A 16,450-nucleotide genomic window follows, 5' to 3' on the forward strand; every position below is an offset into this window, starting at 1 on the left:
CCGGGCTGTAACTTGCTTATGCAATGGAAGACTCTGAAGAAACCTGGCATAAATGTTCACCATGAGACAAAAAGCGTGTCGCGTGTAAGACCGAAGTCTTGGATTCGTGGCGTTCTTTCTCTGTTGAAGGGGCATAAGTACCTGCAGTGCCTCAGATAATTAAGCTGCATATTTGCGTATTTCACGCCTAAGAAATTACCAAATATGCAATTAATTTCATCAACTAGGTATTACTATTCTAAGCAGTTTACCCTGCAGAAATGACATTTGCTACACATGGGGTCGATTCTTCAGAAATTTGTTAAAATTAATAGCATAATTAATGACACCATAAATCTCAAGTGTATTCAGTAAAATCCAGAGCAATTGGGATTCGTAAGTTAAAAGCGATGGCATTAACAACTTTATTACCTTTAACAAAGTTCTGAATAATCAGTCCACATTGTCTTTGTATTACACGGTTGTGATTTGTCATCGACCAAACCTGGATGGTATATCAGATATTACTGTTGTTAGCACGACGCCGAGGTTCAATCCCTTATAGTTCTTAGAAAAAACAAACGAACCAAAACTGCACCTTTATTTTTACAGATCAAAGGAAAGTCTTCCACCGATATGCGTAGTCGCATGTACACATGCAATCATACAATGCATATATGTGCCAAAACGTAGATGTGTGAAGAGATGGCATTACTACATGTATTTCCGCAATCAATTTTTGGAACATAATTATGCTACCATGGATCCCGCTGTCATTCAGGAATAAGCCTGATTGTACCCAAAATTTAAATTTACAAATCGTAGCGCTTTTTAGCATACTAGGCTATCTTTTTGTGAGCGTCACCCAGATTTCATCACTCGGATGGGTGACGAACCCATGCACCTGCTGGATATCCTGGTCGTTCACGAGCGCCAGACGGAACTTCCGGCACACAGCAACCAGGAAGATGGCTGCCTCTCCGTAGGCGAACTTTTCCGCCGGACACTTTCGCTTGCCCGCGAAGCCGAACGGAATAAAGGAAAGGGGCGGGCGAGATTCGCTGTTTTTGGGACTGAATCTCTCTGGGTCAAACCTAGAAGTACACAAAGTTACGTTGGATAAATGTTGAAAGGAAATGAATGTATCATGCTTCAAAGTCGAGGTCTATATCTGATTCATGTATGGCATTTTTTTTTATAAATGAACAATTTACCAGCCCAACTTACTTGTCCGGCTCCGGGAAAACGTCCGCATTTTTACTAGCTACACCAAGTGCGTGAATGACCGGCGCCTGCAACAAGAAAACAGGATACAGTTGAAGAAACATCTATAGTTGTTTACATATGAATACCATTCAAGAGCAATACATATCTATAGCAATGTCACTGCTCGACTGGATGACACGGGACTTACATGTTTTGGTATGACGTAGTCGCCAAGAATGAATGGGACGTCACGAACCCGGGCGGCCCATGGCGCCACGACCGCGCAGCGGAGCGTTTCCTGAAGCACCTGGTGCGTGTACCTGTGAACACAACAGTTTATCCGGTTAATGACTTCAATGGTGGTATGAACGAATTATGATAGCGATACATACATATCAGTGATAAAAATCGAACCGAGTTATTGACAATGCATGATGCTATTTTCGATGCGTTGTGTTTGTTTTCAATGCGGCTTGCATGGGTTTGACATTGCGACATGGTTACCTGTCAATGACAAAGAAATGCACTTACATCAGATACGGTATATTGTCGATTGTGACGTCATCATCTCCGAGAACCTGTACAATCTCCTCGTGCACCTTCTCTTGAACTTCCGGGTTCTTGCACATGTAGTAAATCGCAAAGGCCAACACTTGAAATCAAACACATATTCTAAATGCGAAATTAAATAATTGTGATAATTGTATTGTAACACGAATTTAATGTCATTTTAATTGAAAAAGGGACACAAACTTACTGTTTCCTGTGGTATGGAACCCTGCAATGACGTACCCCAAAGCGTCACAAAACTGTTGTTCCGCATCGGGCGAGTAATTAATCACGATATCGATAAAGTGTCTGTCATCTTCTGATGGCGGATTTTGTTTCCGCCTTTCCACAATGGTGTCGGTGATAGCACGAATGCGTGCCTTTCCTATAGAAAGAAAGAAAGTTTTTGCAAGGTGGACATATATTTCAATGATATGTTTCGATGAATGTCATAATAAACGTCAGTTTCAAAACCCAGTTCGCACCTTTCTCCAGTTCTTTCGCCCGCTCGTCTGTCAGCGGTTCCGTGAGGAGCAGCTCCATCTCGTCCCAGATCTGGAATCAGGGAGTCATGTTAATTAAACCTTTCAAGACGTCCAAAGAAGTTTTCACACAAGTATTCAAGACGCTCATCCATCCGTCTTGAATGACTTTGTATCCAGGAAGGCTTATACATTAAAGCATGGCATACAACACCCTATACCCGCGCAGGAAGTACTTGACGGAGACGTCATCATTCAAATTCAAATCACGGATATACTCTGCACTATATTCCCGGGCAGGAAGTCGTTGACGGAGGAGTCATCAATCACGCAAATATTCGCCGCACTATAACCGCACAGGATGTCATTGACAGTGACGTCGACATTCAAATCACGAAAAATACTCACTACTCTATATCCGCGCATGAAGTCGTTAACGGTGGCGTCATCATTCATATCCTCCCCGTGCAGAGCGAGCAGCGTGGCCCGCAGGGCGTACGAAGACGTGTGTTCACATACTGGAATCTGCTCCCCCGCCGGAACCTCGCCCCAGCCCTCTACAAGCCGGTTAGCTAGCTGTTTAGTGAATAGAAATACACTTATGATAAGAACAGTGGTCCTTGAAATTAAGTACAAGTATCTGGATCACATTAATTGCAGTTTGTACATAGATATTTGACTTGTGAGTGCGACTTTCACCAATAATTTCGGAGTAATGTCTGATTATGTTTGGACATTCCATTCGGAACTCCTCGGCCATTTTTATCGAAAACAACCTCGGAAGTATTTGGACGGTTTACAAACTAAAAAAGAGGTACGTTTAAGTCCGCTGCAAGTAGATCGCGTAGTGATTTTATTTATTTATGACTTTACTCTTGGAAATCTTAATTATGTTTGCAATAATATACTTCACTGGCAATCAGTTTAAACTTAGATCAATAAATACAATTCTAAAACACTACATTTCTAAAATGATTTAATTAAAAAAAAAATACGAACTACTTTAATTGATGTACCAGCATACATCCGAAGTTGTTTTTGAAAAAAATGGCCGAGGAGCTCCGAATGTGGACATTCGTGTCAAGCTTTTTGAAAATTTCCCCAGAGGGGATGTTTATATTAAAGATCAAAGATACATATACATATATATCAGTTTTACTTTTACCGCAGATCTGCCTATTAATACCCTCTAACAGTCGCTCATTCCAAGTTTGTAATATTTACAAATGAAATTTCGTGTGAATTTTGCCCGTAAAAGTAAAATGTTAAACATCGTGGACATCTTAAGTAAAACGTTTAAACATGTAGACATGTTTTGTACCTTCTGGAAGTGCTTGAGATATCTGCCGCACGCTGCATGAGAGAAGGCGACATCATACGCCCGTCTTCGCTGCAGTCCGGCCTCCCCGTTCTCATACAAGCACGACTTGTCCCCGAACAGAGGCCGGTATAACCCGTACAGATCAACTGAAACCAATATGCATTACAGCACTGCTACAAGACTAAATTTAATTTGATGCAAAGCATCAGAAACATGACTAAAGGGAAGCAAATGCATTTCACTAGCAAGTTTGATGTACCTGGATTCAAGCGTTCTTCAGTTATTGAAACAAGTCGGATTTACCGATCACTTAGGTGATAACGACCTTGATTTTTTGACGTCTTAATAGTTAAAATAGTGGTCACGTTTAGGAGCATATACGATATTCGAAGTCTCTAGGTCTGAGCGTTTTTTTTTTCACTCATTGATAGGTTACTGCGTGTTTTCAGCTTACTGTCACGTGATCTTAACCTTCGACCTAGTTATTTAAAAAGTAAAAGGGTTCATCTGGTGGTCATGACCAGCCTGCCTACAAAGTTTGAGAACCTCGGGCCAAGCTTTCTTCAGACATCGGAAACCGATTTTTAGCTTTCGGTCTCCACCCAATTGACATTCGATCAACTGTCCGCAAAATGTGTTCATCTGCTAGTCATGATCATACTGCCAAGTTTGAGGTCCCTGAGCAAAAGCGCTCTTTAGATGTTGAATGTAAAGCGATTTTTAACTGAAGTTCACAACGATCTTGACCTTTGACACACTGACCTCATAATCATTAAAGCTCCTATTATGGTCATGACCTATAAGAAAAATACCTACACACGTAGAAAGTTTATCTGCTGGGCAAAGTTAGAAAAACCCTGGGCCTCAGCGTTCTTCAAATATTGATCTGATGGACGGAAAGACGATCAGATAGCTATATACCACCTTTGGGGGCATACACATTTCAGGTGTTGTTTTATTAACATTTATAGATTTGAGGTTTATAGTTTTAACTTATGAGTTAAGTGTAACATAATTGTTAGATAAATAAGGACAATTCTACACTGTTCCAGTTCAGAAGGGGTACGATAATAAAAACTGAGCTGGTTTTCAAAACTGATCATTTTTTAACGTAAGTCGATTTCCTTAGATGTTTATAGTCAAAATAAGAAAAAAATACAAGTTGTTTTAACATGAAATTATGTGTATTACAAAAACAATATTAATGAAAATATAGAATTTTAGATATCAGTAAGTTATTATATCATATAACCAGTGAGATACTAAACCTAAGAAACTGAACACGCGACGTCAATACAAACTAATGTAGAAATAAACAAGGTACTGCTATCATTTAAAAGTTAATGCATGTATAATAAATAAGCAACCAATGGCTGTTTGAATAGCGGTTGCTTGAGAATCACCTTCGCGTACAAAAATGACTCTAAATTGAATAGTTATATGCATTTAAAGGCGCACAATATAGGATAATTTTATATGATTTGCGTACACATGTTAAAAGTATTAGCGATAATTTTGGCGTTTTTTACTCGGAAGTTTGTGGCCACGTAGCTTTTAATAAAAAGACATTTATAAAGGCTTATGTTTTTATCTGTGCACAATTTTTATGTTTTTCTATTTATTTTTTTATTATTTAAGTCAAATGAGTTAAACATGATAATGCAATCAAATCAAAAGAATAATTGCATCAACATATTCAAGAGCGAAACGATATCAGTTTAAATTTCTCTTAATTAAATAAATAAATATGATATAGATTGGCATGGGTAGGAACTAGTAAACTCACGTGGTCTGTCAGCTGCGGTGCGCTGCTGCTTAAAATAATCATGAGTACAGATGCTGACGGTGTAGGTGGCGCCCCACCAGAAGGCGGCGATGGGGCCGTGGTCCTGGTGCAGCTTCAACAAGAACTCGTGCAGGCTTCCGGCAGAAGCAATGTCCGCCAGGTTCCCCTCTCTACATCATAAGAAACAATATTACATTTCGGTAAATTCAAATGCTCATGGACTTACAATATAAAGTTCTATACATACAATTATGTATGTAACGTCGTTAAAGCACGTTAAGCAGACGGTAGAACAAATAGGGCCGATTGTTCAGAACTTCCAGGTGCTGTTCAACTTCGACGACGTTTTACTTTTAAAGTTCATTTTTCTGCGCTTATTATTCGAATAAAATTAGCACAGCTAAAACAGTGGTATCATATCTTGTAAAAATACTTCAGAAACAACCACAGTGTATCCACACAACTTCCAAAGAATTCAAGATATAAAAGTTTAAAGCAACATAAACAAGGTTGTTACAATTAACAAAGTTCTGAACAATCACATTGACTAGTTTTTACACATCATTTAACAAGGATTGGATGTCAGCAATGAGATTTAAGCACCGCAAAAGTAGTACTTTGACTATTTAAGAACCATGTCACTTAACTCTTTGTTCTTTGGCGTCAGGCCTGGTATAATTGGTCGTCGCTTTCTGTTTTTCAGTTTCTACAATAGAACATCTATTTGTAGTGTTACAGTTTTTAAGTCAATTAAATCATAGTCTTTAAATCATTGACCAGAGTAGCTTCCTATGGTCATAAGGGGTGGTTAATTCAAGCTTTCATGTCCACTGAGGCCAGTGATCCATACACAATTCGAACGAACTTTATGGTCGATATACTTGATGACATAAAGTACAAGCATATACAGGAAATAGCAGGTCATATTACAGAGACAGATAAGCATAAATTATACGGTGTAGTTTACATACGGTGACGAGTAAGTTAATTAAGCAAGTTGCTACATATGAAAAATACTAAATAATAAGATGAAAATGTTTGTTTTGTTCACAAATTTGACTGCAGTAAAAATAGTAAAAATCCTGCCGACCAAGCAAGACTGGATACACACTGTTAATTAACAACGATAAAACAAATCGCAAATTAAGCAGTGTTTACTTTAATGCCAGGGACATAGCATACTCCGGTTCATGCGTCTGTAAATATAAAATGTATAATACTCACTGATCGAAGTACGAAGAACTCGACAATAAAAGTTACAATTAAAATCCAGCACACTGCTATAGTAAATGCGTTTTCGATGCAAAATCCCATCCAATCCATGGTCACAGGTAGTTTAAATGTTGACTTCAGTAGAAACTGGTCTTCATGTCAGACTTAAGATACGATCACGTTACGTCGTAAAGGCTTGAGTGCACTCGAACATAGCGAAGTTTGACAGTAGAGAATTTATTGTGGGAGGGATGGATGCACTTTTTATAAGGTAGACAAGCACAAGGTATAATAAACACTGATAATGCGCTTATTGCAGGTATTCAGCCCCTTAGGCAATCAGAAAACAAATGGGAGGTGTTATCAGAAGTCCATTTACATGTGTAACAGCGTATCCGAACATGATCCTTCACGGTTTAATGGAGCGCGCATCTTCAGTATTAAACAGCGCATCCTTGGTTGTCTGGCAGCTTCTCAACCTTTAATGTACAGTAAAACTGCGATCGCTCAAGGACGCCGGGGTCAGAGTTGCAACCTCGAGGAAACCGATGTTTCCAACGACCCGAGTTTCAATTTTCCAGTCTGTTTAGAAATATCTTTCAGTGTATTTTAAGTTTGAAGTCGTTAAAGTGACTGTTTGCTACGACACTGATAATGTGTTGCGTTGTGGAAATCGCTCATATTTTCAAAGGCTGTCGTATACTAAATGAAAAAAAATATCATCCAAAGTTTTACAACTTGGGAAAATTTGAACACCTAGCAATTGTTCGTTCATTTTGGAACAACCGTTCGGGAAAAAGTGTAAAATTATGAACTCGAGGGAGCCTTAGGTTTTAAGCATGATTCGTGTATTTGGGACCAGATATTGTTCTTGACTCCTCGACTTATTTCAGTTTTGATGCAGCGTCAGTATATTTTAAATGAAATAGAAGGAAAAATGTTCGGGAGCAAGCTCCGACCTCGAGGGACCGCCGGTCCTCGAACGACCGGCTGTTCGAACGACCGCAGCTTTACTGTATACACATAGTTTCACCATGTCTGGTTCAAATTCTTAAATGTTCATCGGGTAATGTAGTGTACAAATGAACAGACACATAATATTGAAAGTTGTTATTGATATCTGGGATTTTTTTGTTATTGGTCCCAGTTTATATTGGACAGTTAGAAGGGTTGAAATAACAGGAAAGTCTATAATCTTAAAATAATTATATACAATATAAGCATTAAAAGAAGACAATACCGTCGGCGCAACATTGAAATTTAACCCCGTTGGATCCCATTGGAAAGTTTTAAACGTATGTCTGATCATTTGCAAACGGCAGCAGAGTTCGGACCGTTTCCGGCAACCTGCTGAGAAACTTACAAGGTTTCAATCAAATGGTATTAAGTTCATATTTTCTTTAGTTTGTTAAATATCTTTGAAATCACGGAACTCCAGCCAGAAATAAAGTTGAAAGCACAGTGGAGGAAACGAAAAAACAAAACTAAAACAACATAACTTGTGTCCATCTGTAAGCTCATTTATTGAACCGGAACCCTGGGGTTTTATTAGATAAAGTTGGGTAATATTGTCAACAAAGTCGAACTAAACTAGCAATGTCTGCACTGTATTAAAGATAATAAAAATAAAAGAGAACATATTTTAAATAAATGAATGCATTTAAATAAAATTGATGAAAAGTACTGTGTGACCATTCTCATTCATCAGAGAATTGATAATGATAAATCCAGTGTGTGTATACGACGTGATAAATTGCGTCATAAATGCTACGCGTACATCGGAAAGCAACATTTTGCTTCGAATGAAGACTTTAAACAACGATAACTTCACTATGTCTTCACCGTTTTAAATGAAACGGAGTTTACGAATAAGTTTCCGATCATTTAAAAGTGTTTACCGGTAATAAGTCCGTAGTCCCGTCATAGAAAGCATCGCCGAGGCACTGCACGATCTGCGATTTTGGGACGGAATAGTGGTCCCTGAAATTATAGGCTCCAGGCCAACTATCCTGGGGTACCCAAGCGGCTAGCACACGGGCGCCTCCTGGATACAGTTGACAACACTTTAACGGACACCGCGCGAAATCTGCCCGCCTACCTGCCTGTCTGCCTGTTTACCATATTTGGAGGCGATTTGCAGAGTGCGTGTTACAACCAGCTAGATTTAGTGTCAAGCGCACACTAAGAGGTCGAAAAACATGACTACACGACAGCTTTCTAACGGTACATTGAACGTCGAGATCGGCCCGGACGTTCCGGAGATATGCGCGGAAGAAGACCCTCGTTCGCCGCCGTGCTCTCTCGCCCGGGCCGCCTGCTCGACCGGTTCTCGCCTGCCTGTCTGCCTTCTCTGCTCGGCAGAGCCTTCCGCGCTATTCGCCTGCTCGCAACCGCCGCCGCGAGAGTCCCCGGCCTGACCTATATTTCGTGTACCATTTTCACCATATCGAAACGATGTGCAGAGCGCATGCCACAGGGTCGGTTCAAGGTCAATGTCACATTAAGTTGCAAATCAGTCATATGACTGCATGTTAAAATGTTCACCATATTGAGTCGATGTGCAAAGAGCATGTAAGGATCATCATTTTTCAAGGTCGTTGGCACACTTTAAGGTCAAAGGACATTGACTACAATTTGTTTCCACTCCACATCTTACTTAACTTGCATCAAATGCTCACCATATTCATGATATTGTGACGATGCTCATAGGTGGAGACATCGGTTTTTTATTTGATTACAAAAAAACAACCGTCTATTTATTAATGGTTTTACCTTAAAAAGTCAATAATATAGTTATTACTCTGTTGGGCACAGTATTTAACTCACAGTTTGATTTTTTTTACGCATTAATTTCGCAAGGCGAGATAACCAGTAGACTTACAATCGACAAATCATTTTTGCTCCTGCAGTTACTGTTCCTGGTTGATAACTAAAAGATTTAGCAAAAAACGTCACACAAGAGCAATTTACGATCTATCCGTACTTCCCCAAGTTAAACAGTATATTAACATTCAGTCGTTCATATCGTTCGCGCGCAGGTACCCAAAGCTTCCTGCACGCATTAATGACGCCAATCAGAGCGAACTGTCTGTAGATTGAACAACTAAAAGCAACATGTCAGGTAGGTACTGCATGGAAATATCTGATGCTGGATGTTTGAAGCTGGTTTCAAAGTGTTTTCATAGTGTATACCTGTGTTAAACATGTTAAGTTTTGGTAGTTTAAGTACTAAAATGCTAAAACGTAGATGTGTGAGGTATTTATATACGAGGTATTGGCTGGTTGATTTTATATATGATTTACGTTCTTGATTTTCACACAGCTACAATTGTGAAGGAAAAATCGATCAATATGTTGTTTACATTTGTGGTGAGTCAAGCGCGTTTTAGCCAATGCATGTTATAGCAGAGCTTTTTTTACTCTGGTTTAGACTGGTGCATATATATAAATATATAAGGATTAAAGATACGTACAGCTGAAAAGGCACTGTCCCATATCGCAGTCAGTTTACATATTTATCTACTAAAGTGACTGGGTTTATTGTCACGTGAGGAGTCCAAAATACAATCTCAACTGTTATATACACAGGGTTTTTATCAAACCTGCTTGGGAAGGTCGGACTAGGAGGTGGACACACTAGTGGACAGACAGTTGAACAGACAGCTGCACCAGTCATTCAGACGGACACACAAATGGCGGAGGAATCACCAAAGAAGACTGGCAAGAATGTGCTGATCGCAATGGACGGTAGCAAGCACGCCTTGTATGCATTTGAATGTGAGTTGTTGATAATTTATTATCAGTTGACACGTACACATTGTACTATTATACATTTTAAGTTTAAACGTTAGTTGTAGCTACATGAATAAAACAATATATTCTACATGGACGTTTTTTAAGACATGCAATTAAACCTTGTAACATGATACCACTGTCAGTGTACTGTTTTTAGGTCAATGCATACAGCTGATATGGTACATGTATATAGTTTGAACAGGACCTTGACATTGCGCTTAAGTATAGATTGAAGGCCAATGTAGCTTTAAGAGTAAACATTGATTACTGCTATAATGATTCATCTTATGTTAAGGGCCTTCCACAGTGCAAAAGTGGGTGGGGAAGGTCAAAATTTAAAACTATTGAAAAGTTTATCTTTTACATAGTTTTGAGGAAAAATCTTTTTTGACTGGGAGTAAAACATAGATCTTTTGGGAAATGTTTAAGGGGAAAAAGGAGTTGGCACAACGTTACGAAATAATATTTTATCAGAATTTTGATCAAAAAGCCTTTGCATTTTTTTCGGAAAAGTCTGTCGACAATATAACTATTTTTTTGTCAAATTGCCACATACTTCCTTATCAACGTGTCGTGTAGGTTCTTGTTGATATCGTTTCAAATACGAAAGATATTCAATTAAAAAAAGTGGAATAAATTGATTTCCTGGTAACAAAAATGCATTTTTTCCAGAAGATAGCTGCAATGACCATGCATAAAGCCACAAGGCACCGATGATTGTTAACACTGACTCGTGTGACACCAAAACATGTTCATTTTGTATTAAGACGTTTCCGGTAAAATGCCAATGATTTCTGATTCGAAATCTGATTATTTATGCTTGCTAAATACTGAACCTAAAAACTTCAGTTAATTTAAATTATTTTTTGTTCAACTTTTTAGCTTTGGTCCTTCAAACCATTTGTTCCCTGTGGAAGGCCATTAAGCCGAGTCACTTACAAGACAGACTGACGATTGTAGCATTATATTTGTTGTTTAAAGATGCACTCTTACTCCCATATAATATTTACCACAATACTGATATTGTTTTGATATTCCAAAATGATAAATACATATCGATAACAATGGTTCATAAGAAGGAAACCGGGTTTGATTTGAAAGAAATGAGCATATAACACAGTATTTCTACCTTATCAGACTATAGTAGACCACATTAAATATTTTAGCATTCACCAATCATTTAATATTTTTGCGCTTTTTGCTGTTTAATACTCGGTTACAATCTTGTTATCAGTAATTAATATTTTCCATAAATTCATCATTAAGTAAGTAGTTAAAGGTTTATCGCTCAAAATTGATGTTTGTTTTCCATGTGTATGTTTTGATTTTGAATAAGAGTGTCACTTTAATGGGTTTATATAGCTTGTTCGAAACATTGTCAGGCTGATTGCTAAATGTATGACACGTAATGGTTTCTAGACAGAAATGGGCTCGGACAATCATCTAATAAATATCTTAAATTACCAATAAATCGGCAATTATTGATGCTTAAAAGTAAGAGCTATTATAGTAAAGTTGTTCGCATCTAACGCAAGATATCATTGTTGCAATGCCCACTGGACGTGAACTATCTTTGACTTTCGTAAATATGTTCGGGTTCGAATCAGAAAACGGTTTCATATCTGCACATCCGATCTATGATAAGTATATACATGTATAACTATTTGAACTAATACGAATACAGATTGCTTACCCCAGTATCCAATAGATTCCCGCAACAGTAATCATGTAAATCCGTGTTTTAAAAAAAGTGCGTTCTTTAAGCCACCACATCACATCGGGTGAATACACAGGAGTTTCTCTCGTTTTTGACCCTATAGAGAAGGACTATGTCGAATAAATACTCTTCTCTTGCGGAGGTAACGTAGGTAAATAACTTTACGTATCAAAGAAATATACACAATAAGTAAGCATTCCCGCTCGGCTCGTGAGGCTCGACGTGTTTCGGGTCGATCCCTGGACTATCGAGCCAACGGGTTTCGATTGTTTATAATCCATTGACAATAGATTATATGTAGGGTAAACATCGAGAGAAACCCCTGTGGGTGATTAAAGAAACCACAACGTTTTGCTATGCTTTGTCACTTCAAATTTTGATGTTGTCAACATTCTGAATTTCAAGCGTAAAAATCGCTTAATAAAATGATCACCGTTTCCTCCACATTTTAATGCTTGGCACTACGACAGAAGGTGCATTAGAATTGTGATTCTTATGTTCTTCGGACGTGCATATGGTTTAAATGTACGATAGATGTCATAACATTATACGCTATAAACATTCAGGGTACGCCAAGAACCTGTACCACCCCGATGACAACGTCATCATGGCTCACTGTGCAGAACCAGGCGTCAACATTCCACGTAAGTTATCAGTGACGTCACGGAGTGTTTTACAGATCAACTTATACATATCTTGCAAATGCTTAATATTTTCAAGTACAGTATTATGAGTATACTCAAGACTGAATTGTCTATCATTTGACGAACCACGTAAGCACTCGCCAACTGTGTCAGGGTCCTGATACGTAACAACCATCAGTGCAGTTTGTCCGTGCTTTAACAGAGCGATTTCTCTATTAATGGGCATGCGTGCGCCTGGTTGTCTTGTAGCGACCACGCTGATGGCGGGCAATCCTACAATGATTCAGACGATGATGAAGGACCATGAGCAACACGTTATGGACACGTTCAAAACAATCGATCAACTAGCCAAAAAGTATAATGTAAGTGTGGTCCTTGTTCCCAGTCTGTCCTCTCCACCATATATTGCCTTTATCTCGCACAGCCACTACCATGATGACCGGAAACACCGCCATGGTGGACTCTCTCCTTGAACAGCACGAACGCAACGCCAAGGAGACCCTTCAGACGATAGACGCGGCCGCTGGCAAACACAACGTAAGTGGGACGCCCAGCTAAAGTGACGTATGTCGAGTGCCTTGTGTATCAGTGTAGTTACCACTAACTTTTCTCTGTCTATACCACACCTGTAGCTTCAACAATCGGTCCATAGAATAGCGAACTCGACCTTCCATCACCCCCCTGGTCACCTGAAATGTACGTTCAATTTTTCTCATTGTCACCACGTTACTATAGTTTCAAGCAGCGGCAACGCCCATGATGGGTTATCTCAATACGGTGAAGACCCTGATCTTAGACCACGAGGATCAGGTGGTAAAAGGGCTTGAGAAAATCGAGAAGATGGCTTCATAGGATAACGTAAGTGTTGTTTGTCTTTCTCAGTGTCCTCACTGCTAGCCGGGAACCCAATCCTCATTGAGGGGATGCTTCGAGAGGGGGACGGCAAACTGACGCGCACCTTCGCCACTATTGAGGCCGCGGCCGAGAAGCACAACGTAAGGCGTGTTGTGCAAGTGGCTTCCTGCATATTTGTAGAGTTGTTACTGTGTACGGCTTCTCGCTGCTTCTTTTCGCCACTGTCACGTGTCTAATTGGTGCCAGACTCTCATGATTCATGTATACTCTTTGGTTCATGCATTGTTATCTAAGGGAGACAACACTATATTGAGCACTGGCTGATGCCCATCACTGTGACCGGACTTTAACGCTTGTCCCTCATCATTTCATTACACACCGGTGAGGACATGACTGCTTTTTGTTGTGTATTTAACTTTAGTTTCGTAAATATTTATTTACATTGTAAAACGATCTATCGAATAGTTAGTTTTATACATAGCAATAACATAAAACACACCCCTACCTGCATGTTTCAATTCTTAAGATATTGTATATAGAACAAATATTTCGAATCTTTAAAACATTGCATTGGGTTGAATCTGTAATGTTAATTTATTTAGATATAGTAAAACAATAAGTTGCATAGTCTGACTGTGTGTGTTACTTTCTATGGATGTTGTGCAGTTGACAATATGCTTTGAAACCTAGCTTAAATTTCCGTTTTTGTTTATAATTTTAATTCTAAAATTTCAAGTTATTGCTAATCAATTATTAATCAAAGACTTATATATATGAATTAAGTACTGCTACTAACAACAAAATTACGAAATTGTGGTTATAAATACACGTATAGAATGGAAATACTAGTATATTACAATATTATTGTATTACTTGCATAGGGAGTTGTTTTAAAAGCTAGTGTTATAGAACTTCGGAAACTGTCACCTATTATTTTCCTTACTCTTATTCCATATTTCTTGTTTTGATGTGTATTTTGTTTATTGTATACTCAATACCAGTTTTGATTTCGCTAAATCTTAAAGACAACGCTACTTTTCCCACTAAAAATTCTAAATTTTAATTGTAATTTGCCGCGATCCTCGATATCCAATTGAATAGTTCAATTATTCATTTATTCTACAAATTTATAACTCTCCGTAGAGTGAATTACCAACTTTACTTGTGTTATCATATTGAGTTGAAAATCACAATATTCCAAAATAACATTCGGATCCATCACAATGTAATCTGCTACTGTGTTCTTGGTTGATGCGTTATAAAAATCGCCGTTTTATCCAATAAAGTTTATTCTAGCTATTGATGATCAGAAAAGCGTAACATGTCTTGCTAACTAATATTCATTCCTGTGTTTGCAACCCGTCTCTACAGATCAAACATGTGCTTGAGCGGCTTCATGGGCCACCAGGGGAGGCCATCGTCAAAGCGGCAGATTCGCAGAACGCAGACATGATAGTCGCCGGAAGTCGCGGCTTCGGCACCCTCAGACGGACGATCATGGGCAGCGTGAGTGACTACATTGTGCACCACTCCAAAGTTCCCGTCATGATCTGCAAACACGATGATGAGCACGTGAAACTCAAATAGGCGACATTAACGTCACTTCCGGTTGAAAGTCACTCACCGGAAATAAGTTGAAAGGAAACTGTGGACCGTTATTTCTTAATATAAATGTTCTAACATGTTGATTAATTTCTGTATTGTTATTATAACACAGAATACTAGTTATTAATTGTAAAGTTTAAATCGAATGTTGTTATCCAAAGGATAGTGTTACATGATGAAACATGAAATGTTTTGTGTCTGGTTTGTTCTTGATTTAATTACTAAACAAATTTCCATGATGCTTTATTTGTTATTGTGAGTATATCAATAAAATGTTTAAACGTTGATTAATGGTGTAACTTTATCCCTTTAATCATGTTTCACAACTGTATTGTTCCGTATCAGACATATATCCGTATCATCAAGAAGACTTGGCGTTACTTTCATGTCGAAAACCTCTTAAAATTGGCCTGCTAATGGAACTGTAATGAAAAGTGCATTAAGGGAAATGCCAATTGTATTAAATTGAATGCAGCAATCAATGTTATGTAATTGTTCTAAAGAATGGACAGACTAACATATAGGACTTATGTCTCTCGATACCGATACTATTAATTTTGTTTTAATTGCATCAGTTCATGAACTCTTGGGAGAGTATAAAAGGGCATATAAAGGCAGGGTTGGCTTCATATATGAATTACCTCGTTTTCCAGTGGATTATGTAAGCTTTAAATTACACCATTAGAAGAACCAGTATGTTCACATATGTTCGTGCATACTGCACTTATACCTTAAGGACTTGACAGCATTGTTCTTGTCATGTTATTTTCCAAATTCCGTGAAACTTAAGCATTCCTTTGCTATGTTTTCCGATTAATTACGCCTGCATCCGCCAATAAAGCGGAAGATAACACGCAGTAGACATTTTTGCTCGCAGGAGACCAAAACCCTGGAAATATTGATGATGGAATTTAATGAAATCGATAAATGTGGCCCGTATTATTTCCATTGTTGGGAAATAAACCAGGAATGTTTACGAACAGTAATGCTTTAATGGGATGATTCCTAGATTAGTAAATGGGAAAGCAAGGCACGTGTTTCGATTTTGGTTCACACGATAGAAAGGAAATAACTATGAATATAACATAAGAAACAATCTATGCGCGACTATTGAACAGTTGAATTCAATATTTTTTTCATATTTGTGGAAACGTATTTAGTGATCTGATCATGCGACGTATTCGTAGAAGTTCTGAGCAGAGGCGGACGGACGCACATACACTGTTGGGAATACCCCATACGGAACACCGGCGTCGCTCCCTGCCGCTCCCGGAACTATTCCCCGATGCCGACGGTCGT

General features: G+C 38.5%; 2 protein-coding genes across 5 annotated transcripts; one reads left to right on the forward strand and one right to left on the reverse strand.

The window, feature by feature from the left end:
* Positions 1 to 566: 566 nt before the first annotated feature.
* On the reverse strand, positions 567 to 6,739 carry LOC128228605 (cytochrome P450 20A1-like). The gene is made up of 11 exons (XM_052940010.1): positions 6,548 to 6,739; positions 5,971 to 6,029; positions 5,324 to 5,493; positions 3,538 to 3,683; positions 2,625 to 2,792; positions 2,220 to 2,289; positions 1,943 to 2,119; positions 1,717 to 1,837; positions 1,394 to 1,505; positions 1,207 to 1,271; positions 567 to 1,073 (listed from the first exon to the last, which is right to left on the reverse strand). Exons 1-11 carry the CDS (start codon positions 6,644 to 6,646, stop codon positions 824 to 826), a joined length of 1,437 nt encoding a protein of 478 aa, XP_052795970.1. The 5' UTR covers positions 6,647 to 6,739; the 3' UTR covers positions 567 to 823.
* A 2,763-nt stretch (positions 6,740 to 9,502) lies between these two features.
* On the forward strand, positions 9,503 to 15,438 carry LOC128228308 (universal stress protein Slr1101-like). Of its 4 annotated transcripts, none has more exons than XM_052939543.1 (5): positions 9,503 to 9,656; positions 10,124 to 10,312; positions 12,614 to 12,691; positions 12,941 to 13,053; positions 14,918 to 15,438. In XM_052939543.1, the coding sequence occupies exons 1-5, from the start codon at positions 9,650 to 9,652 to the stop codon at positions 15,131 to 15,133; spliced, it is 603 nt and encodes a 200-aa protein (XP_052795503.1). In that variant the 5' UTR covers positions 9,503 to 9,649; the 3' UTR covers positions 15,134 to 15,438. The 4 variants fall into 4 exon arrangements, with proteins under 4 accessions (XP_052795503.1, XP_052795504.1, XP_052795505.1 ...); XM_052939544.1 differs by lacking the exon at positions 12,941 to 13,053 and adding an exon at positions 13,116 to 13,228; XM_052939545.1 differs by lacking the exon at positions 12,941 to 13,053 and adding an exon at positions 13,574 to 13,686.
* The last annotated feature ends 1,012 nt before the right edge of the window (positions 15,439 to 16,450 follow it).

Source organism: Mya arenaria, chromosome 3 (genome assembly GCF_026914265.1).
Source record: "Mya arenaria isolate MELC-2E11 chromosome 3, ASM2691426v1".
In the NCBI taxonomy this organism is placed as follows: domain Eukaryota; kingdom Metazoa; phylum Mollusca; class Bivalvia; order Myida; family Myidae; genus Mya; species Mya arenaria.